General features: G+C 42.1%; 1 protein-coding gene across 1 annotated transcript in view; it reads right to left on the minus strand.

Moving 5' to 3' along the window:
* Positions 1–9,228: 9,228 nt before the first annotated feature.
* Positions 9,229–25,607, minus strand: part of ADIPOR2 (adiponectin receptor 2) — a gene marked incomplete at its 5' end in the record, with an annotated part of 34,157 nt that continues 17,778 nt past the window's right edge. Inside the window, 6 exons of the mRNA XM_081957271.1 lie at positions 9,229–9,815; positions 11,305–11,498; positions 14,075–14,262; positions 17,195–17,381; positions 19,716–19,887; positions 21,636–21,752. Of these exons, the coding sequence (XP_081813397.1) occupies positions 9,687–9,815; positions 11,305–11,498; positions 14,075–14,262; positions 17,195–17,381; positions 19,716–19,887; positions 21,636–21,752 (987 nt within the window). The 3' untranslated portion in view covers positions 9,229–9,686. The remainder of the gene's footprint in view (positions 9,816–11,304; positions 11,499–14,074; positions 14,263–17,194; positions 17,382–19,715; positions 19,888–21,635; positions 21,753–25,607) is intronic.

Here is a 25,607-nt window from a genome sequence, read left to right on the forward strand (position 1 = left end):
CGAAGTGCACTGCAGTCCTTCCATTGAGCCTGGACTGCTATTTTCACATGGACCTCAAACAGAACTTGACCTCATCTCTCCTGAAGGACTTCCTAGGACTTCTACATTGTATTTACAAGCAAGGCAGAAGGAGGATAACTACTATGAGACAAAGCTAACCACTGACTCTTTCCGTCTCTACAGTAGGGAGAAGTTCACCTAAGGATAGTGATGGGGGAATGATGTTTATTAGACTTTGTCCTATCTAGCGTAGTGTATAGACCAGGGGTCTCCAACCTTGGCAACTTTAAGCCTGGTGGACTTCAACTCCCAGAATTCCCCAGCCAGCTGGCTGGGGAATTCTGGGAGTTGAAGTCCGCCAGGCTTAAAGTTGCCAAGGTTGGAGACCCCTGGAATAGACTGTAATGAATTAGCTTTCTCCACCTGGAGAAAGGTGCTAACTACTGGATTTGAGCCTCTAATACAGGTAGTCCTCAAGTTACGACCCTGATGGAGCTTGCCCATCAGGGTCGTAACTCATGACAAACATAAAGCAGGTGGGTCAATAACCAGCCTGATTTTATGACCTTTTCTGCAATAGTCTAACACAGGGCTGTAAATATCCCGGTCCATGGGCTGGATGTGTCATGCACTGGCCACGCCTACGCCCGGTTTAGTGGGGGGGGGGGAATCCCAATATGTCATGTGACACCACCATGACGTGAGTTTGACACCCCTAGTCTAACCTCGTAGTTGTTAAGTGAGTCAAAGGTTCACTATGGGCTGGTTTTGCCCGTTTTCAGCAAAACCATTGTAACACACAACTGAGCCCAAAATTTATGTTGCTAAGTGAGCCGTTTTGTTAAGTGAATTTTGCCTCATTTTACGACTTTTTTCAGCATATTTGCTAAGTGAATCCTTGAAGTTCTTAAATTAGAAATATAAATGAATCTGGTTTTCCCATTGACTTTCCTCATCAGGTGGTCAGAAGCAACCGTCATAAATGTGAGTCAGTTGCCAACCATCAGAATGTAAATCACATGACTGTGGAAATGCCACGAAGGTCATGCGTAAAATGGTCGTAAGTCACTTCAGTGCCATTGTAACTTCAAACAGTCACTAAGTGAATTGTTAAGTCGAGGACTACCTGTACAGAATCCACTTGAGCATGTGACTCTGCAATTGGCCGTAAATGCAGGCCATTTGCTGAGCAACCAAAGTGAGACCATGTGGGAGAACAGCCACTGGAACTTCGAATCAAGTAGATCCATCGGAATTTCAGTTGCTAAGTGACTAGTCATAAGTTGAGGACTACCTTTTGCTTGGCTGAATAATTTTAAAAGGTTTGGACAAAACTGGTGAGGAATATCAGAGAGAATTGATTGTGTCGCCAAAATTGAACTTTGGCATGAGGATAAGGTCAGTGATGTACTCTAGATTTTTTTAAAAAAACTATGGCACTTTTCAGCCAGAGTTACGGCTCTTACATTTTGTTTCTAACCACTTGGAACATTTTATAGAATTACGATTCCCTGTATAAATTACAGAAATAATTTTAATAAGGATCAGGCTGAACGTACAAATTAAGGCACACTTGATTTGGCAATGACAATGTTTTCAAAAATGATTTTGGAAAAAACAACAACTGTGGACATTAAGGCTGCTGCCGAAGTTTAATGAGACAATAGATCATATTGTTGTTTCCACAGCCAGCCACTTTATGCCAAAGATTTATTTTCCCTTCCAGATGAACACTTCCTCATTGGTAAGGCTGCATAATATTTAATATTTAATAGTTATTAAGGGCATGATGCACATCTAAGAGGTGCATCCATGAGATGTGGAATCTCTCTGTACTTTTGGAAACTTTGTGAAAGAAACTATGACAATTTTTTTTATGCTTGCTTTGAGAGCTTCTAGATTTCACCCTTAGGAATTTAAGAACCAGGTTGGTATGCAGCCAAAAAAAATGATATTTTTACTGTATAAGACTCAAAACAAGTTAGATTAATTCAACATGAGTGATCAGAAGTAAATCATCACCCTACAAAGCACCATCCAAAGGACTAGTAGTTCATAACTGTAGTAACTGTGAGAGGGATCTTGGAGTCCTAGTGAACAACCATTTAAATAGGAGACAGCAGTGTGCAGCAGCTGCCAAAAAAGCCAACACAGTTCTAGGCTGCAAAAACAGAGGGATAGAATCAAGATCACGTGAAGTGTTAATACCACTTTATAAGGCCTTGGTAAGGCCACACTTGGAATACTGCATCCAGTTTTGGTCACTACTATGTAAAAAAAAAGATGTGGAGACTCTAGAAAGAGTGCAGAGAAGAGCAACAAGGATTAGGGGACTAGAAGCCAAAACATATGAAGAACGGTTGCAGGAACTGGGAATGTCAAGTTTAATGAAAAGAAAGACTAGGGGAGACATGATAGCAGTGTTCCAATATCTCAGGGGCTGCCCCAAAGAAGAGGAAGTCAAGCTATTCTCCAAAGCACCTCAAGGTAGGACATAAAACAATGGGTGGAAACTAATCAAGGAGAAAAGCAACTTAGAACTGAGGAGAAATTTCCTGACATTTAGAACAATCAATCAATGGAACAGCTTGCTTCCAGAAGTTGTGAATGCCCCAACACAGGAAGTCTTTAAGAAGATGTTGGATAGCCATTTGTCTGAAACGGTATAGGGTCTCCTGCCTAGGCAAGGGGTTGGACTAGAAGACCTCCAAGGTCCCTTCCAACTCTGCTATTCTGCAAAGTTGGAAGCTATTTACACTCTGAAATCTAACCTCCTCCTCAGTGCTAGAATCCAATTTTATTGAGTAATAAGTTCCCCCCCAAAATTTGTGCCAGAGTGCTTTGTTTTGCTTCCACACACATCCTGTTCCCCACATAGTATTTGTACTATATATTACATAGTCATGTTGACAAGCAGAAAGGATTACTTTTAAGTTGATGCTGAAGCAACCATAAATTGGACTATTTACTAATGTGCATTACTTCACTTACACATGGATATGTGGAAATTCATTTCAGGAAATGGTTACAAAAACCCAACCGACTGGGAGGTGATTGGGTCCAAATCAGTCACTCTGGGTAGTGAGATGGGTGGCATATAAATGAAATAACTGAAAGATTTTAGTGTTTCCTTGCTTTCTCACTCAAAGATGCAATAAAACATTTTCAATACTTAACAGCAGGCGGCAAAAATTACAGGATAACACCAAGATTGCATCTAAAAATATATTACAACAACAGCACTAACAATTAAACTATTACATCTGACTGGCATGTTTTGTTATTTTTTTCTTCACATGGGCTAAATTTTACCCTTCGGGTGTTAAGGATATTTTAATATTGCTGGACACTTTGCAAGCATGTGAATCAATTGTAGAACAAAGGTTAGGAATGATCAAATCAGGAGGTCAGAATATTTGACAAGAAACCCACATCCCCTTCTCCTGGTCCAGACAGGAGAAGCATAAAGGGAGATAAGATGGTTCCGGTGATGGCATGGCTGTGGACTTCTGATGACCAACTTAAAGCCTTCTTTCAGAGAGCCTAGGCTGTTGTGACCTGCCAGCAGCCAGCAGAGGAGGTTAGGGAGGAAGATGGGCCAGTCCTGGGGTCTGGGGAAGGCTCTGTGAGGACTCTATATCAGAAGAAGAGAGGGGGTCAGAGCCGTATGCCAGTTATCAGCTGCCTTCAGAGTCAGACATCAGTAAGGCAGACGAACAGCTGGAGCCTGTTCCCAGTGTGCACATGTGCAGAGTTACCAGACAAAGGGAACAGCTAAAGAACAGAGGTCAACTTGGGAGCAAGGCCACAGGTGGAGGATGAATGGTCCCTGCCAGAGGAAATAAGAGAGGAGCGAAAGGGGAGTGGAGTTTGCAGGAGACAATTAGTTTGCTTAATTGGTTCATGACTCTCCAAGATTCCTTGCCAGGTTTTGCAGATATCGGCCTGGCAGCTCTCCAAGCCAGATAAGGTCTGTGACTGTAAATCCTCCCTTGAAAGACTGGATGGATGTGAATGAGCAGAATTCAGAGTAAATTAATAAAAGGGGTTTTTGTCGGGACCGGGAGTTTGCTTCATGCTCTTGGGAAGCCCAAGTCAAAACATAGACATAAGCAATTTACCCTCTATTGCCATAGACAAATAGATTTTGGAAATGTTCTTTTCGTGAAGGTACAGTTCCTTCTGTTTTAGAATATTTAAAGAAAAAGATAAAAGTCTCCATATCATGTCAATTGACCTTAGCATATGCACACATCATGCTAATTTGTCATTCTTCCATAGAACGCTGTCCTCTTTTAAGGCAATCTGTACTAATGCATCTGTTCTTCCAATTCCAAGCCAAATATAGTTTTGGCACTGTTTCTTTTCTTTTTTTTTAGTCTCTGAAAAAACCACATCATAGAATCAATCTTATGAAGCCAACTCTCCCCTGCACAGACCATTCATATTTTTTTTATATGTTACTGTAGCAGCATTTATTTTTATTTGTTTATTTATTGCTCAAGTGTCTCAAGAGGCAGCCTAACAAACCTCCGGGTAGATTTAAAAAATGGTTCTACAAACTCGGTTTTTAAATCTTCAGAAAAGCTAAGCGGTGCACTGATCTCTTCACCACCTAAGTAGTCATAATATGAAGATGATAATTATTTAACCTGATGTTCCTAAAAAAAAGGAAGAAAGATACAAGACACAGTCTGTCTAAAACGCAAGGCTTTCTTGAACGAATTAAAAGACAGACAATACTTGCTTAGTTTCAAATTAATATGGTTTCTGCCAGGGGTAGGTTCAAGCAGACACTACTGCCAGTTCGCTCGTGGGTGAACTGCACACACACATGCGCAGTACAATAAAAATAGTTTTGCGCATGCGCAGAAGCAAATAACAAGATGCCGCCTACAGCGCCGCCCAGAGAACCGGTTTGGGGACATAGCAAACCGGTAGGATCCCACCACTGGTTTCTGCATAATCTTCAATAAATATATCTACAGGGTTTAAGGCAATAGTAATCAGACTTTCATGTCAATTTGTATCAATCCACTTATACCCGATTCTTTTCCTCAAAAACAGTATTAACAATGAAAAGATTTCCTAGTAGCGTCATACTTACATTCTCTGAGCAACAAGATTAGACTCAGCCCCCCTTCAAGTGCATAGTTGACAAACTATATCATTCTCAGTATCACTGTAGCCCCATGATGGCAAACCTATGGCATGAGTGCCAGAGATGGCACTCAGAGCTCTCTCTGTGGGCATGCGCGCTGCCGCCAGCTGCTCTTACGGGTTCTTGTCGTGCGAACTGTCTGACGCCCATGCGTCCCGTCCAACTGCTCTCTTCTGGGTTCCGGCGGTCTGGCACTTGATGCCGAAAAGGTCAACCATCACTGGTGTAGGTTCTATTCAACTATTCAACCTAGCCAAGCTTATCATGTTGTTAAGAGGAAAAAAGAAGGGCGGGGGGATCCTGCTGGTATCCTAGTTTAGTTGGAAGACCATTATTTTCAGTTGTCAGAAGATTCAGAGCAACATATGTATATTCTTCAGCTACATCAGATCTCTCACCATTTCATAATGCTATATTACAGTATTGGCTGATCATTGCTTTATTTTTTTTTGGAGGGGGGGGCATAACATTTTATGATAGAATAATACTAGGAGGGCACCCCTCCCAACCTTAGTGCACATTGGTGATCTCTACAACCCGCAAAATTGCCCCCGTTGCGAATGTGATTGATGACACACCCTGGGGGGAGGGGGGAAAACAGGATCATGATTGGGGCTGTAAATTACGTGGGGTCAGAGCTGGCTTCACTTGGGAACGTGCCGACATGTAGCTCCTCATAAATAACTGGATTTCTTTTGAAGCTTGGCTAGAGGCTCATGATTTAATTAGCGCATCCATTGGAAACCTAACATAGGTCTCACTAATATGAAAGATCACCAGGGAATCCCAGACTGAAAGTTGGGAGGGGGGGACCCCATCCTAATTACAGGTATTGGTTATTCTGCATCATGCCAAGGAAACTTTGCAGGCATGAAGTCATCAGGAATCATACTTGGACTTTAAGAAGTCTTCATGTTCTGAACCAACAGGCGTACATATAACTTGGTGAATTGTATGGTTAATAGATGAGCTGTGTGATGCGGTTGAGCATTCAGATTTCTTCAGCTTCAGCTCTGTCATATCAAAAATAATAATAATCCTAAGTGGTGGGAAACCTACCCTAGAACTTTCAATATGTACCTCAAAGGTGCTTTTTCAGTTCTGAAGAAACTGAAGAAGCTTTCTGGATGAGTAGCGAAACGTCTTCAAAAAAACCCCAGAAAGTCCAGCTGCCTCTTGAAAAAAACCACCACGACCCTGGACGACTGAGAATCTCCATAGACTTTCAGTATTTTTACCTTTGATATTAAACCAACCGCTCAACAGATCACAGATTACATTACCTGATACATTCAGGTAGCCCTTGACTTATGATCACTTGTTTGATGGTTCCAAGTTTGGATGGCCTTGGAAAAAGCAGCACACAATCCCTGCTTGCATTTATAATTATCACACCACCCTCATAGTCACATGATCGCAATTTGGGCACTTGGCAACCAGCTCACATTCACCAGCTGCAACGTCCAGCAGCTGTGCGTTCACAATTTGCAACTCTTTTTTTGTGTGTGCCAATTTCCAGCAAAGAAAACACTCATTAGGGAAGCTGGATTCACATAATAACCACTATAAAAATGGTCACAAAATTGGGTCTGACTCGCAAGCGCAACAACTTACAATAGAAATGCAGGTCCCGACTGAAGTCGTAAGTCGAGGACTAGCTGCATAGGAGTGTATGTGAGTATTAAATTACAAATGAGGTTACTCTGAAAATTTATACTGGCACGAAAAGACAAGAGCAGCAGCAGCAGCAGCAAAAGTATTTGTCTGAAACGGTGTAGGGTTTCCTGCCTTGGCAGGGGGTTGGACTAGAAGACCTCCAAGGTCCCTTCCAACTCTGCTATTGTATTGTGTTGTGTCAAAAGCAAAAATCCAATCCTGCTTTACATTTGTTCTTTTTATTAGAAGTTCAGAATACAACAAGTAATGGGATCCCATTGGCTGGAGACCCCTCCCCAATCTTCAGAATCCAAGATGTGCTTTGTTGCCTTCAACAGTGAGCAATTAGAAATGAAAAGAAAATACTGAACAAGGCCACTAGTTAATGGGGGGGAGCTGTATATCTCAACTACGCTATGCTGAACCCTGCACGCACCCGTACATACACACACACACACCCCAAAAGAAAGCAAAATGAACCTCCAGTTGCTGAGAGTAAGGCGTTCAGGTGCCAACCTGGGAGGAAGTCTCAGCAAGCACCACAGAAAAAGTGTGCAACGATGCAGTTTTCATATTGGGACACAAACTATCTTCAAAAGGGGAAGATCGGGTGTTGAGGACAGCAAAATGGCGACTGGTCGTCTGTACAGGTTCTGTGCTGTTTGGACTGGATTGCAAGTGCAGTGAATATATATATTCTCTGCTGGTATATAGAGAGATACACCTGTAAAAGCGCTCCTCAAACAGGTAAGCCTGGGCGTGATATGTATTACCACTTCCCCACCTTAGGTAAAGCTGTCCTTCTACCAGCCGATTCCATAAACACAAAACTCCAAAGTTTCTGGTCACTGGTTCCCCAGTTTGGTTGAAGGGATTCGGTTAATACTGTTCTGTTTTTTTTTTTTTGTTTGTTTGTTTGTTTTCAGTTCGGGATCAACACACTGAAATATGTGAGGCTGCATTTTTTTTTACCTGTCTTTAGTCTCCCGATCCTCTCCTGAACACATCTGTATTTGAATTTGCCTGCAAGAATCAGTTAAGCACCTCCTGCAGGTTTAAAATACTTCAGAGGAATCCATTTCAGAAGAAGAGCTGAGGGGAAGACCTAGGATTTCCTTTCTAAAAAGGTCACATTGTAAAACCACAACCAATGATGTTGCTCCACAATCGATAACTTCACTTATAGGCTACATCAGTTGTCCTTCACGGGGAGACAAATGGCTAGTCTAGGAATTCTGCATTTTGCTCAGATATTTCTTTCTAGATTAGAGGTCTTCAAACTTGGCAACTTTAAGACTTGTGGACTTCAACTCCCAGAATTCTGGGAGTTGAAGTCCACAAGTCTTAAAAGTTGTTAAGTTTGGGGACCCGTGTTCTAGCTTCAATATTGCTCACCAGCAATAAGCCTACTTCTTCTCCCTCCTCCTCTTGACTGCTTTCGTTGTGTCATAACTCGCTCCTCTTCAAACGCTCCTGGCCTCAGACCATTCAATGGGAAACCTTTGAAAGCGCTGGCCACTTTCTCTCGGCACAAAGCACAACGTTAACAAGCAGAGGGAAACGTCTATCCTGTAGGGTCCGTTTGCTTTTCACTGATTAAAAATAGTGCACAGTCTTGTCTTAAGCCCCAGGAGAAAAGAGGGGGAAGGGGAGGGGAGAACGGCAGTGTTACTATTGCAGCCCACCAGAGTTCGGTGGATTTAATACAGACAACCGTGGTGTTACTGTCCCTCAGCAACCAACACACACACACACACACCATAACGGATTAACATATAGACAGCCAATCTTCTTCTTAGATTTAAAAACAAAACAAAAAAAGTTTCTTTCTTGTGTGTCTTTCCTATACCCCCTCCCCGCCCCCCGTGAGACCATTTCCACCCCAGGCCAGATCACCTAGAAGATTGGTACCCAACAATTGCACTTGGATAAACAAAACAGCACACCCAAAAGAATGGTGAAACACTGATGAGAGACACACCCCACCGCACCCCCCAAAAAATATCAGGATATATATATATGCCACATTGTGCCTTAAGCCGTCAAACCCCAATGTAGCAAAAGGCCAATGAAGGAATCTTTATAAAAACCGCCCCAGAGGAGAGCTTAGAAGGCATGGAGGCCTTGGCGCTTTTTCGCCTCTGCTTTCTGAAAAAGGCCAATCAATCCGCTCTTCTTTGCTCTCGGGCCTCGTGGGCAGCAGGCTGGGTTCCCCTGGATCGAGCCAATCAGTACACACCAGAATTAGGAAGAATCTACAGGATCCAGATGCCTGATTTCAGGAATTTCACCTGGCTTTCTTGCACGTTTTAAGAATTTGTGCAAAATAGAAACAGTGTGTGGTACTTGCATGTTGCAACCAATACAAAAATGCATCTCCCTCCCTCCCCACCCACCCCCCTTTTAAAACATTTATAGAAACTTTTTAATCAAACAGAAAGTTAGAAATCTTATTTACATTTTTTTTCTCCCAAAAGGGCATCTAAAAATCAACTTACCTGAACAAGATACAAATCTTAATTAAGCTAGATTTTTTTTTAAAAAAGAAAGAAAAAGAAAACATTGCCAAGCTCTTCCCAAAGATAACCTCTCTTATTTTCTACAAATAAATATGGCATTGAACGTAAGCTGATTAAGAAAGGGTTTGTTTTTTTTCTTGCTTCAGTTGCAGATCCCAGGAATAAATTAAGATTTAAGAATGTTCACGTCTTTCCCAACCAATTCACTCCATTGTTTGAGGTATGAATATTTCTCCCATCTTATCCTTAAGATTCCCTGCAAAGCTTCCACACTATTGTAGGCGAAGTGTGGATGGGCTGCTCCCATGGTTCAGTTTTGGTTATGATCCTCAACAGGGGACGACGGATTTTTACTGCATCTCGTTGTCTGAGCAACCTCCCCCAACGGTGAAACGGAACTCTTGAAGATTTGAAACGCCATGGAAGTGCACAAAAGCACCAGCCACCACGAAAATATGAAAGAGCTGATGGGAGTGGAACTACAGGAAAGGGGGAAAAACAGAGAGAGAAAGAAAAAAAATGAGTACTATTAAATATTGAACAGCAAGGATTGCCATGTATAGACAATTAAGGGTAATCTAATCCAAGATATGGGGGGATTAAAAGCACAATGACTATATATGTACACTTTTTTGTTCCATTTTTTTTAAAAAAGGAGAATACATATTAAAATTAAATACGTATTTTGAAAAGGAATTATAAATACCATCAACATAAAATGAAGCTTGCTCAGAAGCTGAAATACACCAAGTAAATGAGATGGAGAGAGTGAAGTAGAGGAGAGAGGTAAAGGAAGAAGAGAGGGATAGGAGAGAGGAGGGGGGGAAGAGGAGGAGAGAAATGAGGGGTGGAGAGGGGAGAGAGAAGAAGGGGAAGTAGAGAAGGGAAGGATGACAGAAGGAAGAAAGGAGATAGGGAGGGGGAGGAGAGAGGGAGAAGAAAGTGATGGATAAGGTACAAATATGGTGTATGGAGAGTAGAAGAGCCAATAATTGTTTTTGGGAGTTGATGGTAGGATGAACTGATGTAAACATTTAATAATACAATATGATATTGGCTATGTAATAGTATATATGTGATTATATGTTATGAAAATGAAAAAATAAAAAAACTTTTTTGGGAAAAAAAAGAGTACTATTAGAAAATGAAGTTTTGTTTTCTTCCAGAACAAGCACCAAATGATAACAGCAGTCTTCCTAGAAACAGGACTAGCCTGCTAAGGCACAAACCAGTGGTGAAATTCAAAACTTTTCCCTGCCGGTTCCGTGGGCGTGGCTTGGTGGACGTGACTTGGTGGTCATGTGGCAGGTGGGTGTGGCTGCCCAACTGACTCACACACAATGTAAAAGCTGCTGGACTTCACACAAAATGGCCCCTGCAACAAGCAGGAACTTCACAGACAGCTGATAATACCACAGATGATGGTTGGAACTTTTAAAAAACTTTTTTAAAGCATTTTTTTTACTACCGGTTCAGGCGAATAGATAGTAAAAAAATGCTTTTAAAAAGTTTTTTAAAAGTTCTGACAAACTTTTTTTTTCTTTTTAAAACGTTTTTTTACTACTGGTTTGGGCGAACCGGCCCAAACCGGTAGCATTTCACCCCAGGGACAAACAAAATTATCTGCTAGGAAACTCTCTTGTTCCATGTCCTTGAGCCCAGCAAAGCCTCAAGTGGCAAGTGCACCTGTTCGAGGCTTAAAACTGAGTAGGACAAATTTACTGTGAATGGCTCTTTCCAAAAGCTGCATTTCTATAGCCATTCTGTCTCTGATAGTAAACACTGAGATAGTTCAAGTAGGCTTTTTCCTCCCTTTTCTGGAAAGGAAATGAATTTGCTAGTTGCTGTGGCTTTTAACTGCCTAATCCGCCTCCTGTTTCACAACAGAACGAAACAGAGGCACTGCTGGAACTGTGATATCGCTTCCAATGTAGCAACAGATGCCTGACAGGCCATAGCTATACTTACCCAGATGTCACATTTGCCCGGGAAAAATCTCTCCGGGATACGAGCAGCGTACAAGCCAGCGCCAGTGATGTACAAACAGGCCATGAGGGCCAGCCACCCTATCTGACCCATGGTGGCAGCCTTGAGGAGCCCTTCCGAGATGACGAAGTGCAGGGTGGGGATCACGCCACTAAGGCCCAGGGCCAGGAACACTCCTAGGAGACAAAGGAAGTGTGTCAGAGTCAACCTTGTATACAAAATGAACCAGGGCAAAAATGAGATCATAGGGTTAAAACTCAGGGCCTCCAAAGAAAAAACACCGAAGCTCTTTATTGTCTAAAGCAGGGGTCCCCAACCTTGGCTTTTGCTGGCTGGGGAATTCTGGGAGTTGAAGTCCGCCAGTCTTAAAGTTGCCAAGGTTGGAGACACCCTTGGCTTTCATCAACCCATAGGACTAACTGTTCCAATTAATTGCAAGTAGTCCTTGACTTACAACCGTAATTGAGACCAGTCGTTAAGTCGTACTGGCTGTTGAAAGGGTCCTCGTGTGGCTGATCCACTTTTAAAACTTTTCTGTGGCCATTTAAGCAAATCCCGGTTGTTAAATAAATGCCACAGTTGTTAAAATGAATCCACTGTCCCCAAAGGGCAGTTTTTTCAAGAAACTTTAAGTAAATCTTTGTTGCTCTTCTAGAAAGAGTGCAGAGAAGAGCAACAAAGATGATTAGGGGACTGGAGACTAAAACATATGAAGAACGGTTGCAGGAACTGGGTATGTCTAGTTTAATAGAAAGAAGGACTAGGGGAGACATGATAGCAGTGTTCCAATATCTCAGGGGTTGCCACAAAGAAGAGGGAGTCAAACTATTCTCCAAGGCACCTGAGGGTAGAACAAGAAGCAATGGGTGGAAACTAATCAAGGAGAGAAGCAACTTAGAACTGAGGAGAAACTTCCTGAAGAGTGAGAACAATTAATCAGTGGAACAGCTTGCCTCCAGAAGTTGTGAATGCCCCAACACTGGAAGTCTTTAAGAAGATGGTGGATAGCTATTTGTCTGAAACGGTATAGGGTTTCCTGCCTAGGCAAGGGGTTGGACTAGAAGACCTCCAAGGTCCCTTCCAAGGTCTATTGTATTGTATTGTAAATGCTGATTCCCAGCAAAAAAAAAAAAGGAAAAAAGATGTATATTGCAGTCATGTTGACCACAGAATACAACCAATCAATCATGTGATCATGGGGGGAGGGGCACTTGGCAGTCAGAACTTTGAATCCAGATTGTAAATACCTATTATTATTATTTTTTTTGGGGGGGGGGGGGATTCCTTCATAACTTCAAATGGTCACTAAGTCATAAGTTGAGGACTACCTATAAAATGGTTCTTCTGGTTATAACTTCCATTAGAAGATTACTTTTCTGTCTGCCCTTACTAAGAGAGGAAAGCCAACCATGGTTTATTGTTACCTACTCAAATAGAAAGAAATCACAGAAGCCCTGAGCTGCCATATCCTCTGCCATTGCGGTGAAAATACCCCGTTCCCCTGAAAATCAGACCTCCCTGGATAATAAGTTCAATCGGGCTTTTGCGTGCATGCGCTAAAATAACCCCTCCCTGAAAATATTGCAACACAGCAGGAGCCATGAGGTGACCACGCTCGCCGCCTCCTGCACCTCAAAAATAATATGACCTCCCCGAAAATAAGGCCAAGCGCTTATTTCGGTGGTCAAAAGAAAATAAGACCCTGTCCTAATGGTATTAACTTATATTAACTTACATGATTAACTAGCAATGAAACATGCTTTGCTACTGAACCAAAGGCATTTTACTGTAACACAAACTCTGGTCAAAAAAAAATAATACAGCACCTTTATAATTCATAACATTAAGTAATTTTTGACAATTTTTTCCCTTTGTTAAACAGTACTAAACTTATTTTCGTGTTACATGTCAATGTAGCCTGTACCCAATACTGCACACAAGTCTAAATATCTAAAAATACCAAGTCCAAAATCACTTTATGAGCATAATTTTATTATAAACACCTCTTAAAATTAAGGTAACCAATCATAACTTTAATGCAATAACTCACTTTTTCTTTTCAAAACTGTGTACATTTAATTTTAGTCTTAATACCCAAAAGACTCACCCCGTTATCACCAGCTAGTATTTTTGCTGAGCATGTGGAATTTTTACATGAAGTGTCTTAAATCTAAATATCTCACATCTAGTGTAATTCACCAACTATTCAGACAGTGCTAGAAAATTATGCCCATTTGTTAGGCAGGCTTTCACCTGTCCTATTCATCAGATAGGCTGGACATCAATGGCTAGGTTTCTTAGCTTATAGGCCCACAAACAAAATGCTGCATAATGGTACAAACTAGAACACACGAGGCAGAGAAAACAATCTTGTGATATTTTCAGAAACAAATATATTCTGGCTTAAATGTTTGCAAAGAGTAGCCAAGTTGACAGCTTTATCCACAGTTAACATTTCATGTTTGGGAGTTGGGTTTAGTCTACATGCACCCCAGAATATAAGAGTAGGAACTGGTAACACTTTATGTGTGTGTGAAGTGATATATTCATAGGCCCTTAACAGATCTGTTTTCACGTTGTCACAAGGCCTTCTGTTACAGGGAGAGACATGCTGGGAATGTTTCATTATGCAAATCTAAGTGACAATGGCCATGATGTAATTTCAAAGGGGACGGCATCCTTTGGGCGAGTTCAATATCTTATTCCACCTCAGACATACGACGTGTGGCAAAGAACATTCCAGAAAACTCACCTGCTCGTACTCCTCGGTATTCAGGGGTTGCAAACATATCCCACTGTGAAACGATGATGGCTGCAATGCCCAGGACGCAGATCACAATCAGATAGATGAAGCAGGGCTGAGGGTTGCAGTAAAAAGAATAGTAAAGCCACGGGACGAAACTGCCCATAATGAGAAGAGCAATCCCAGAATAGTCCAGCCTAAGAAGACAAAAGGGGGAGGGGGGGGAGAAAAATGTCATTTGTAGAGAACTTCACATCCTCTAACATCCTTGCTTGCTCCTTGATCATGCACTTTTCATGGCGCTGAAGCACCTAATTTTATAAGCAATAAGAACCATGCCTGATCTCATTTGTGATAAAATTACATTCTGAAAATAAATTCTGAATACCGGTAAAAGTATAGGAAAGAACAATTCTGGAGTTCTGTATTCACCTGGCTTGTAAACTTTAAACGTAAGACATATATATATATATATATGTTGTAATTGTACTGATAAATAATAATTTACATTAAATATAAATAATTACAACGCAAATATAAAAAGGCAACAGTAAAAATAAAAATATGGTTTTCTGCCTGCATGGTCTTTGTGATAAGCCGAAGGACAGAAAGAGGGAGTAGTGACCTTCCTCCCATATTTAGTCATACCAGGGGTTGTAACACAAATACATATATATATATATATATATATATATATATATATATATGTATATGTATATGTATATGTATATGTATATGTATATGTATATGTATATGTATATGTATATGTATATGTATATGTATATGTATATGTATATGTATATGTATATGTGTGTGTGTGTGTGTGTGTGTGTATATATGTGTGTGTGTGTGTGTGTGTGTGTGTGTGTTACGGAGAAAGACCGAAATCTGGTGAATGTCGACATTCACCGGTGAATGTCGACATTCACCAGATACGCTTGGTGAATGTCCGAAAATACCCTTATCCTCTCGACACCCTTACCCTAATCCCCTTACCCTAATACCTCGGCAGATATGCTTCCTTTTAAGCGTCTTCTATTCGCGGAGTTTTTTTTTTATGTCGATCGCAGGATCGCAGGTTTTTTTAAAAAAACTCCGCGAATAGAAGACGCTTAAAAGGAAGCATATCTGCCGAGGTATTAGGGTAAGGGGATTAGGGTAAGGGTGTCGAGAGGATAAGGGTATTTTCGGACATACACCCTTACCCTAATCCCCTTACCCTAATACCTCGACTCCTCGCTTCCTTTTAAGCGTCTTCTATTCGCGGAGTTTTTTTTTTTATGTCGATCGCAGGATCGCAGGTTTTTTAAAAAAAACTCCGCGAATAGAAGACCTTCAAAAGGAAGCGAGGAGCCAAGGTATTAAAGCGTCTTCTATTCGCGGAGTTTTTTTTTTTTTTAATGTCGATCGCAGGATCGCAGGTTTAAAAAAAAAAAACTCCGCGAATAGAAGACCTTCAAAAGGAAGCGAGGAGCCAAGGTATTAAAGCGTCTTCTATTCGCGGAGTTTTTTTTTTTTATGTCGATCGCAGGATCGCAGGTTTTTTAAAAAAAACTCCGCGAATAGAAGACCTTCAAAAGGAAGCGAGGAGCCAAGGTATTAAAGCGTCTTCTATTCGCGGAGTTTTTTTTTTTTTTAATGTCGATCGCAGGATCGCAGGTTTAAAAAAAAAAAAACTCCGCGAATAGAAGACCTTCAAAAGGAAGCGAGGAGCCAAGGTATTAAAGCGTCTTCTATTCGCGGAGTTTTTTTTTTTTTTAATGTCGATCGCAGGATCGCAGGTTTAAAAAAAAAAAAACTCCGCGAATAGAAGACCTTCAAAAGGAAGCGAGGAGCCAAGGTATTAAAGCGTCTTCTATTCGCGGAGTTTTTTTTTTTTATGTCGATCGCAGGATCGCAGGTTTTTTAAAAAAAACTCCGCGAATAGAAGACCTTCAAAAGGAAGCGAGGAGCCAAGGTATTAAAGCGTCTTCTATTCGCGGAGTTTTTTTTTTTTTTAATGTCGATCGCAGGATCGCAGGTTTAAAAAAAAAAAAACTCCGCGAATAGAAGACCTTCAAAAGGAAGCGAGGAGCCAAGGTATTAAAGCGTCTTCTATTCGCGGAGTTTTTTTTTTTTATGTCGATCGCAGGATCGCAGGTTTTTTAAAAAAAACTCCTTGAATAGAAGGGTGTCGAGAGGATAAGGGTATTTTCGGACATTCACCAAGCGTATCTGGTGAATGTCGACATTCACCGGTGAATGTTGACATTCACCAATTTCGGTCTTTCACCGTAACATATATATATGTTACGCCTCTATTGTTGGAGCAGATACCTTCAACAGGGGTGAACCAATCTTCAATTTATCACCTTGCATTAGGTTTTTAAATTCTGGGGTAATGAATGTTTGCAAAAGTTTTGTTTCAGTGAGCAATGCAATATATATATATATATATATATATATATTGCATTGCTCACTGAAACAAAACTTTTGCAAACCTTCCCAAACAGGGAAACAGTCTCAGCTTGTGAAGGCTCCCTTATTTCCCATCTAGCCCTAAGAAATTCAGTACAGGTAGCCTTCGAGATGTGATCATAATGGAGCTTGCCCATTACAGCTGCATGTAATTGGGCAGTTCGAATCTCACCAGGCTCAAGGTTGACTCAGCCTCCCATCCTTCCGAGGTGGGTAAAACGAGGATCCAAATGGTTGGGGGCAATAGGCTGACTCTGCAAACCGCTTAGAGAGGGCTGTAAAAGCACTGTGAAGCGGTTTATAAGTCTAAGTCAGGGGTCTCCAAACTTGGGAACTTTTAAGACTTGTGGACTTCAACTCCCAAGACTTCAAATCCCAGCATGGCTGGCTGGGGAATTCTGGGAGTTGAAGTCCACAAGTCTTAAAAGTTCCCAAGTTTGGACAGCCCTGGTCTAAGTGCTATTGCTATTACAGGACTACCTACGCACTACCATTTTTTCAAAAATGTTTACATACATTGACCCACCAATCCATGTTGCCCGTATGTCAAATCAATAAATGAAGCCAATTTCTTCAGTCTTTCCCTTTGCCCAGATCTAAATAAAAAATAAAAAAAAAATAGGGGCAAACTAGGGAGTTTTAAGCTCCTGGTTGATTCATTCAAATGCTTACTTGGAGAAGAGCCTGGAAACGCCTTCCGAATGGCAGTAAACGGTGTGAAAAAGCCATGAGAAGGAAAGGCAAAGGATGGCTCCCAAGAAAAACAATCCAACCACCACCTTCTCCTGAACGGGTGCTACGAAGGACATATTTGGCCGGAACATGTAGAAGATCCCCAAACACAGAAAGAACACACATCCTAGACAAAGGAAGACATGGGTGTTAGAAGACAGGCAAAGGGGGCATAGCCACAAAATATCGCCTCTAAATAATCTACCTTATGGCTGTGTATATTCCAGCTAATGGTTGTTCTACTTCAGGGGTGTCCAAACTTTTTGCAAGGAGGGCCAGATTTGGTGAGGTGAAAACGTGTGGGGCCGATCATTCAGCCTGACATTCTTTGAACCCTTAACATTAAATGCGAATTAACTACCGTATTTTTCGGAGTATAAGACGCACCAAGATTTTGAAGAGGCAAATTTTTAAAAAAGTTTTTGCACTCTCCCAAAAATGGCCCATTTTTCACGAAAATGGGCCTTTTTTTTAAAGGGCATGAATAGCCTTTAAGAGGCTTATAGAGTGCTCCTGGGGGCTAGGTGGGGCAAAGTTGAGCAAAAAATGGCCCGTTTTTTGCTCATTTATGCCCTCCACAGCCCCCAGGATCACTCTGAAAACCTCCTAAAGGCTATGCACAGCCATTTTGGTGAAGGGGGCAGAGTTTTGGGAGGCAAAAAATGCTGTATTCAGTGTATAAGGTGCACCCAGATTTTTAGCCTCTTTTTTGAGGGGAAAAAGATGCATCTTTATACTTTGAAAAATACAGTATTTTATGAAAGACTAAACAAATAACTCCAATGGGGAGAAGAGGTTGCGGGCCGCTTGAAATTTGGGAAAGGGCCACATTTGGCCCCCGGGCCGCACTTTGGACATGCCTGTTCTACTTTCTGTTGGCTTACTTCCTGACAAGAGGCAAATGTTTGCTAAAACTCTCCAATACGTTTGTAACAATGCTAACTGCTCCTTCCAGATTTTCAAGTCTATCCTACTCGAATTTCTGGCTCTCCCACACGAATACCTGATTGCAGTCCTCCCTTCTGATTTCAGGGTTACTCTTGCTGCATGAAACGTTTGAGCAGGATTATGAAGTCCCAACAAAACAAGGGATCAAAGCCAGATCTAGGTCCAGCTTAGCGTAATTACGCACTAGAAGTGGCCTTGACGCACACATAAGATCAGTGAGCCAACTAAGGCTTGGGGCAGATGTACTTTGGCTCAAGCAGAACCTGCCAGGTAAAATAGCTGCAATTTGCATACTTTAAAGATGTCAGCAACGCAAGTTTTGTTCCAGATCAGTACTACCTTCTGACCGCAATGGCAATTCAAGGTAATTGCTAGCTTAACCTTAGTCCCAAGGGTAAAGGAAGCAAAGGTAATTAAGCTACTTTCAAAGGCAACACAGAGAGGTTGCAATGGATAATGTTGGTCTGCATCACTGCAACTCAGCCCATGTCAAAGCCTGGAGCCAGAAATCCTGATTCAGCAGTTTTAATGAATGCAAGACGTCTCCAAAGGGAAACAAGATCAGCTGATGCAATGGGACAATACTGAGAGTGAAAGAAAGAAACCACTTTTACTTTGACATTGTAACTCAAGGTTGTTAAAGGAGCCACATAATGCACAGGTTGGATGGTTATCGCAGAAAAAGGTAGGGTGATCTGAATTCAAATGAGTACCACCATTCCTACGCATCTAGCACACTGATGGCTAACACTTTTGTCGTCACGTGCCGAAAGCACCCATAACACAATGCGAGTGCGACACACCCTGCGCCCCACCCCTCTGTGCATGTGCGTGCACTCAAAATGGGCCTAGTAGGCCTCCCTGCAGCCTCCTGGGAGCAAAAATGGTCCGGAGGGGGCGCATTACACCCCCCCCACGTCCGTTTTGAGCCTACTAGGCCTCCCTGCCCCCTCCTGGGAGCCAAAACGGGCCAGCTGGCCGGTGAGAGGTGCACGTGCACACATGGAAGAGCTGAGCGAGGGCGACAGCTCGCATGCCCGCAGAGAGGGCTCTGTGTGCCACCTAATCTAGCAGATCAACAGTGGCAATCAGGCAGGTCAACAGCAACCTGCAAATTGTTACCAGCCACAGCTGGGCAGAAGAGCATATTACAACTTGCTAGCTGAGCTGTAGCAGAATATCAGGTTCAAGTCAACAAAAATTAACCATTCGCTTTTAACGACCCCATAATCCCTTGCGGGGGGGCGCGGGGGGAGTCTGGGCAACTGAATGGAGCTGAGTGTTTACTGGCTGGATGCCTTTCCTGTCGCCACTGCGGAGTTCATTTCAGCAGATATATTCTCAGTGCGCCTAGAGAGAGAAATATCTGCCTCTACCTAGGATCGAACAAGTCAACAAAAATTACTGCTGGATCAAAACTATGTATTTGAATAAAATTACCAGAGTGGCATATTCCATTCCTTTCATTCCTATTCCAATAGGAACTGTAAGAAAAGTTCAAATGTTTTCATACCTAGTAGATGCGTCCAGATGTTGCCTGTCTCTGTGTGTATTCTGAAAATGCTTTTAAAGCAAGCCCGGAAAGAAGGCATGGGTGGCCGGTGCCCATGCAACAGGTAGTCGTTGTCTTTTAACCAATCAGGCAAGACGTCGAAGGGAATGACACGCCATCGGCCCTCCCATACCTGAAGGAAGGAATATGAAGTTACTCTCTGGATCATGGTGTGATGGAACAGAGCTACAGGAAATTGACATATATGTTGCATTTATATATGTGCATTTGATTTTCCACGTGAAATTAGAAAACAGGATGATTAGGATTCCTCGCTAGTTGAGCTATATCGAAAAGAAGAGCTGTAGAAGACCAAGAACACAACTACTATGAGCCCCGGTGGCGTAGTGGTTAGAGTGCAGTACTGCAGGCTACTTCTTCCGACTGCCTGGAATTTGGCAGTTCGAATCTTACTGGCTCAAGGTTGACTCGGCCTTCCATCCTTCCGAGGTGGGTAAAATGAGGACCCAGATTGTTGGGGTCAAAAGGCTGACTCTGTAAACCGCTTAGAGAGGGCTGGAAAGCACTGCAAAGTGGTATATAAATCTTAAGTGCTACTGCTACCCTCAAAACTGAGCCCTACTACGCCACAGGCTTCCAGCTTCTAAAATTGCTCAAGAGCACGCAATGGGTGGGTGATATGCAAATTTTGAAAATATGTATTATTTCTTGAACCTACGCATAAGGTATGTGCTACAACAATGGCTAGGATGTTAGCTTAGTGTGAAATCCTTTCTCATAAAGAAGTGTTCTTTCACAATAGCCATCTGGTAGGTGATTAAAAATAGGAATGAAGAAATAAGCATGTATAGATCCATTGCAGCTATCTCTCTGGGTTACAAGTCTCTATCAGAGATTACCTGAGGTACGCATAATGCATGAAAGCAATGACAACCTAATACAAGGGTGTCCAAACTTGGGAATTTTAAGACTTGTGGACTTCAACTCCCAGAATTCCTTCTGGGAGTTGAAGTCCACAAATCTTAAAGTTCCCAAGTTTGGACACCCCTAACCTAATACATCCCGTTTATTCAATAAACACAAAAGTCGATCCTCCCAAACAGGAATCAAATATATTATAATGTTTTAAACAGTTCCGATACAGGATAAAAAAAAAGAAGCAGATTCCTCTGCTACATTTCTACAATGGGATTATATTTTAATACAATGTGTGTTAGATAACTAAGTTGCTAAATCTCTTGTTCCACTGATGCAGATACAGAAGTTGCAAAAGGAGGACAACATTCTTCTATTGTCTTATTTCTCAAATTAATAGCGGCATTGTATTTAGGCTACTACCTAGTATGACCTGACCCCTTTTAAATAGACAAGCAATGCTCCCAGAATGATACAATAGCTTTGCCCAAGGTAGCGATTCAATAGAATTTGGATTTTATTTTATTTTTTTGTACTGCAGAGACAATGAGATTCCAATACAAAAGAGGCATATGGTAATTCAAAAAGATTTGCAAGGATTTCTAAAGGAAAGGGGGAGGGCGGGAGAAATGTGACCTTGTAAATTAAAGTCCTGTGACCCAGAAACATGGGAAGCACAGAGCATTATTTCTGCTTGGACTTCTGCAGATATTTCTAAAAGGAGATTTGACAGTGGTACCACATGTTTAATCCCGCATTTCCACTTGTAATCCACCTCATATTAAGCTTTCTAATTTATCCAATTATGGAAGGCGTGGGATCTGAAGATACACCCACTGAAACCGAAGTAACCACAGAGATGACAGCGGTTTATTGATGGCCACCCACTGCGTGCCTTGCCTCTTTGTTGCCAGGAGGGCACGCACTGCAAGCCACGGGGACCCACAAACTGTGTAAAAGCTCACCAGTGCATGATGCCCCTCCCTTTGCTTTTCAGCATCTTACCTTGCATACAAATTCTTCCATTCTCTCCATTGCATGGTGGGCTTGGAGGAGAGGCAGCATTCCCATAAAGCCCTCATCTTCCTGAGTTGAATTGTCATCCCCATCTTTGCCAGAATCCTGAAACAGTGGGAGAAAAAAGACAAAATGGTAAGCAAAAGTTTTGTTTTCAAAGGACAAAACATATGAGTGAAATGTAAATTACAAAGCCAGAAACGTGAGTCTAGGCACAAACGCAAGAAGATTAACCACTAAGATAGTTTGTCTAGCTTCCTGTTCCACAGATGTTCCTTGGTTGGCTGTAACTGAGTACAATGTGGTTCAGGAAGCTGCTTTTGGCCTGGTTGGAGGAAAAGTGAAGGAGAGAGAATGGCTGAATCTAGCTGTCTCATATAGCTGTATTGAAATTTGCAGGTGATACAACAGGGATTGGTCTCATTCAAGACAACAATGAATCTCCATACAGATGGGAGGTTGAACAACTAGCCTTGTGTTGCAACCAGAACAATCTTGAACTAAATAAACCATAGAAATGGTTGTATCTACAGGAAAAACACAATATCAACAGTAGAGTCCTTCACGTTTCTAGGTTCTATCATATCTCAACTTAAAATGGACGCCTAACATCAATAACATCATCAAAAAAGCACAACAAAGAATGTTCTTTCTGCGCCAACTCAGAAAGCTCAAAGTGCCCAAGGAGCTGCTGATAACAGTTCTACAGAGGAACTATTGAGTTTGTCATCTACACCTCTATAACTGTCTGGTTTGGTTCTGGAACCCAACAAGACAGACACAAACTTTAAGGGCTAATTAGAACTGCAGAAAAAACAATTGCTACCAACCTGCCTTCCATCGAAGACCTGTATACTGCACGAGTCAAAAAGAGGGCTGTGGAAATATCTACAAACCCCTCACATCCTGGACATAAATTGTTTCAACTCCTACCCTCAAAACGACGCTATAGAGCACTGCACACCAGAACAACTGGACACAAGGACAGGTTTTTTTCACAAATGCCATCACTCTACTAAACAATTCCCACAACACTGTAAATTACCTACTAAGACTGTATTACAATTCTTCTTCTCATCCTTCCTAGTACCTATCTCTTTCCTAGGACCTATCTCTTTCCTCTTATGGCTATAACCATGTTGCTTGTATCTTTACAATTTATATTTTTTTATTGTTTCCTAGTATGATTTGATTGCTTATTAGTATCCTTTGACTATCACTAAGTGTTGTATCTTATGATTCTTTATATATTTATGTACACTGAGAGCATATGCACCAAAGACAAATTCCTTGTGTGTCCAATCACACTTGGCCAATAAAGAATTCCATTCCATTCCATTCCATTCCATTCCATTCCTATCCTATCCTATCCTATCCTATCCTATCCTATCCTATCCTATCCTATCCTATCCTATCCTATCCTATCCCTATCCCTATTCCATTCTATTCCTATTCCATTCTATTCCTATTCTGTCTCCTGCTGTGTGTCTCAATATCTTTCGGAGAAGAACTAAAAATCCTCAAAGTTACTTGTTTCCTAAAAATTTAAACAAGTACGCTGCAAGAATATAATCTATTACAGAAAGTCCTTGACATACAACTGGTCGATTACAACAATCTTGGAAAGGCTGCTTCAGGGCCTCTAAAGCCCTTCCGGCTGTCGTAAAATGTCACGCTGCCTTGCACCTTGCTCACATGAGTGCCGATTCGGGTGCTTGGCAACTGTTTGCATTGATGACAGGTTGCCAAGCGTCCCACGATCATCACTGGCATTCTTCTCAGGCAGCTTTCTCAGAAAGTCGGTGGGGAGGCTGGCAGCTGCTGCCACTTGCTGAGAGGATTCCCTCTGGTTTCTGGGGTCTGTTGAAAGAGCTGCCAGCTGAGGGGAGCTGGACTCCTTTGGCAGGGTGGGAAAAAACGTTCCTGTGCCCACCCAAAGGTGTCCCCCTCTTCCACAAGTGGAAAGGAGCTGAACTACTTTGGCGGGGAGGAGAAAAGAGCTGAGATCCTGGAGGTCTGAACACCCATTGAAAGAGATCTGCATGGAGGAGGTCTGACGTCCTCTTGCAGAGTGTGGAAACAGAGCTTGCTGTATTTTTCGGAGTATAAGACGCACCTTTTTCCCTCAAAAAAGAGGGTGAAAATCTGGGTGCGTCTTATACACTGAATACAGCATTTTCGGCCTCCCAAAACCCCTCCCCCTTCACCCAAATGGCCGTGCATTGCCTTTAGGAGGCTTTCAGAGTGCTCCCGGGGGCTGGGGAAGGCACAAATGAGTGAAAAACAGGCCGTTTCTTGCTCCATTTTGCTCCCCACTAGCCCCCAGGAGCACTCTGAAAGCCTCCTGAAGGCTATTCATGCCCTTTTTTGAAGAAAGAAAAACGGGCCATTTTTGGGAGGTCTGCAGAGTGCAAAAACTGTTTTTTTAAATTTGCCTCTTCAAAATCTTGGTGCGTCTTATACTCCGGTGCATCTTATACTCGGAAAAATATGGTTAATCCTGGGTATTTGAGCTCTACTCCTGTACCCTGTAAAAGGAGTTTTCTTCCCCGAACAGAAGGAGCTGACATCCATTGGCAGGCAGCTCTTTCAGCAGTTCCGAGAGATTCAGAGTGAGCCAGACTCCAAGAAGGATTTTCAGCTCTTTAGCAGAGAGGCAGTGTAGTAGGGTAAGGAGTGCAGGGGTAACTCAGGCGGATGTTGTTCTGACTCAGGCTTCCTTAGAAAGCAAGAAGCAACATCTTGTTCCCAACAAAACCTCTTTTATTTACACGACTGTGAATTCCTTTCATTCACAGTCAGCAAGGCTTTAGCAAACAGTCTTTCAGAGGAATGTTTAGTCACACGCACCTTATCTCGTTCAGAGCGCTTCCAGATAACTAAGGCAGGGCAAAGCAAAACTTGGCACAGAGTCTCTTATAAACACAAACAGAACTTTCCAGACTGAATGAATTGTTTCCTGCAAAAGCCCACTCCTCATTTTTTCTTCTTTTGTTTCCTATGGGAGGGGCCAATCATCTCCAAGGTGTGGCTTTACTCTTAAGTCGACCCTGCTTTTTTAGTTGTTCTTGTCTTCTGACAGCTCTGCGCATGCGCACACTGGGAACAGGCTCCAGCTGTTCTTCTGCCTCACTGCTGTTTAGCTCCCTCTCTGCCTTCAATGCAGAGCCTTCGTCTGAGCTTTCCTCAACCCCCAGGACTCGCCCATGTTCCTCCCCAACCTCCTCACTGTCCGACTCTGTCCAGCGGGCCACAACAGATGTTGGAAGCCTGGGAGGCCGAACTCATGCTGCATATTCATGCTGGGATGTCCTCCAGCTGACAAGAAGCTCAGTATCTTTAACCACTGAGCCATTGTGCCCCTATTTTAAAATAGGAGTATGAATATACCATAAAAAGATAGCTAGATATTCAAAGTTACTGTTTTTTTTTGGGGGGGGGGGAGGAATACAGATTTGAAGACAGAACAACTATTATAACATGCTGGCTCAGTTTGTGTAATATGGTACCGTTGGGCATTACCGGATTATTACACGAATGAAGGCAAATGTACGTGTCCCAGGATAAAGTTGCATAATGCAGTCTGGGTCAGTCACGAGTCCGAAAGCTTGAAGACTCAACCTCTGGTCCTGGTGACTGACCCCGATTAAATTCTGAATTATTACATTTTCTTGGTTTACACAATACACCCCGACAGACATAAATTAACCAAACAGGCTGGAATTATGCCATAAAATATGTTGCCATAAAAAGTAAGACAAGGTTGAAATTAATCAAATTTAGTACTTGGTGCAAATTCACAGAACATGAGAGTTTTAATTGATCTGATTAAATATGTGAGCCAGCCAGTGCCTTAATTGCAATAGATACCCTGCACCAAGAACACCCTATAATATTATTAAGCCAAAACACACCAAAAAAACACATTTGCCTGTGTGTGTGTGTGTGTGTGTGTAGCTT

This window comes from Natrix helvetica (assembly GCF_964273705.1).
Source record: "Natrix helvetica genome assembly, chromosome: 6".
NCBI classification, from domain to species: Eukaryota; Metazoa; Chordata; class Lepidosauria; order Squamata; family Natricidae; genus Natrix; species Natrix helvetica.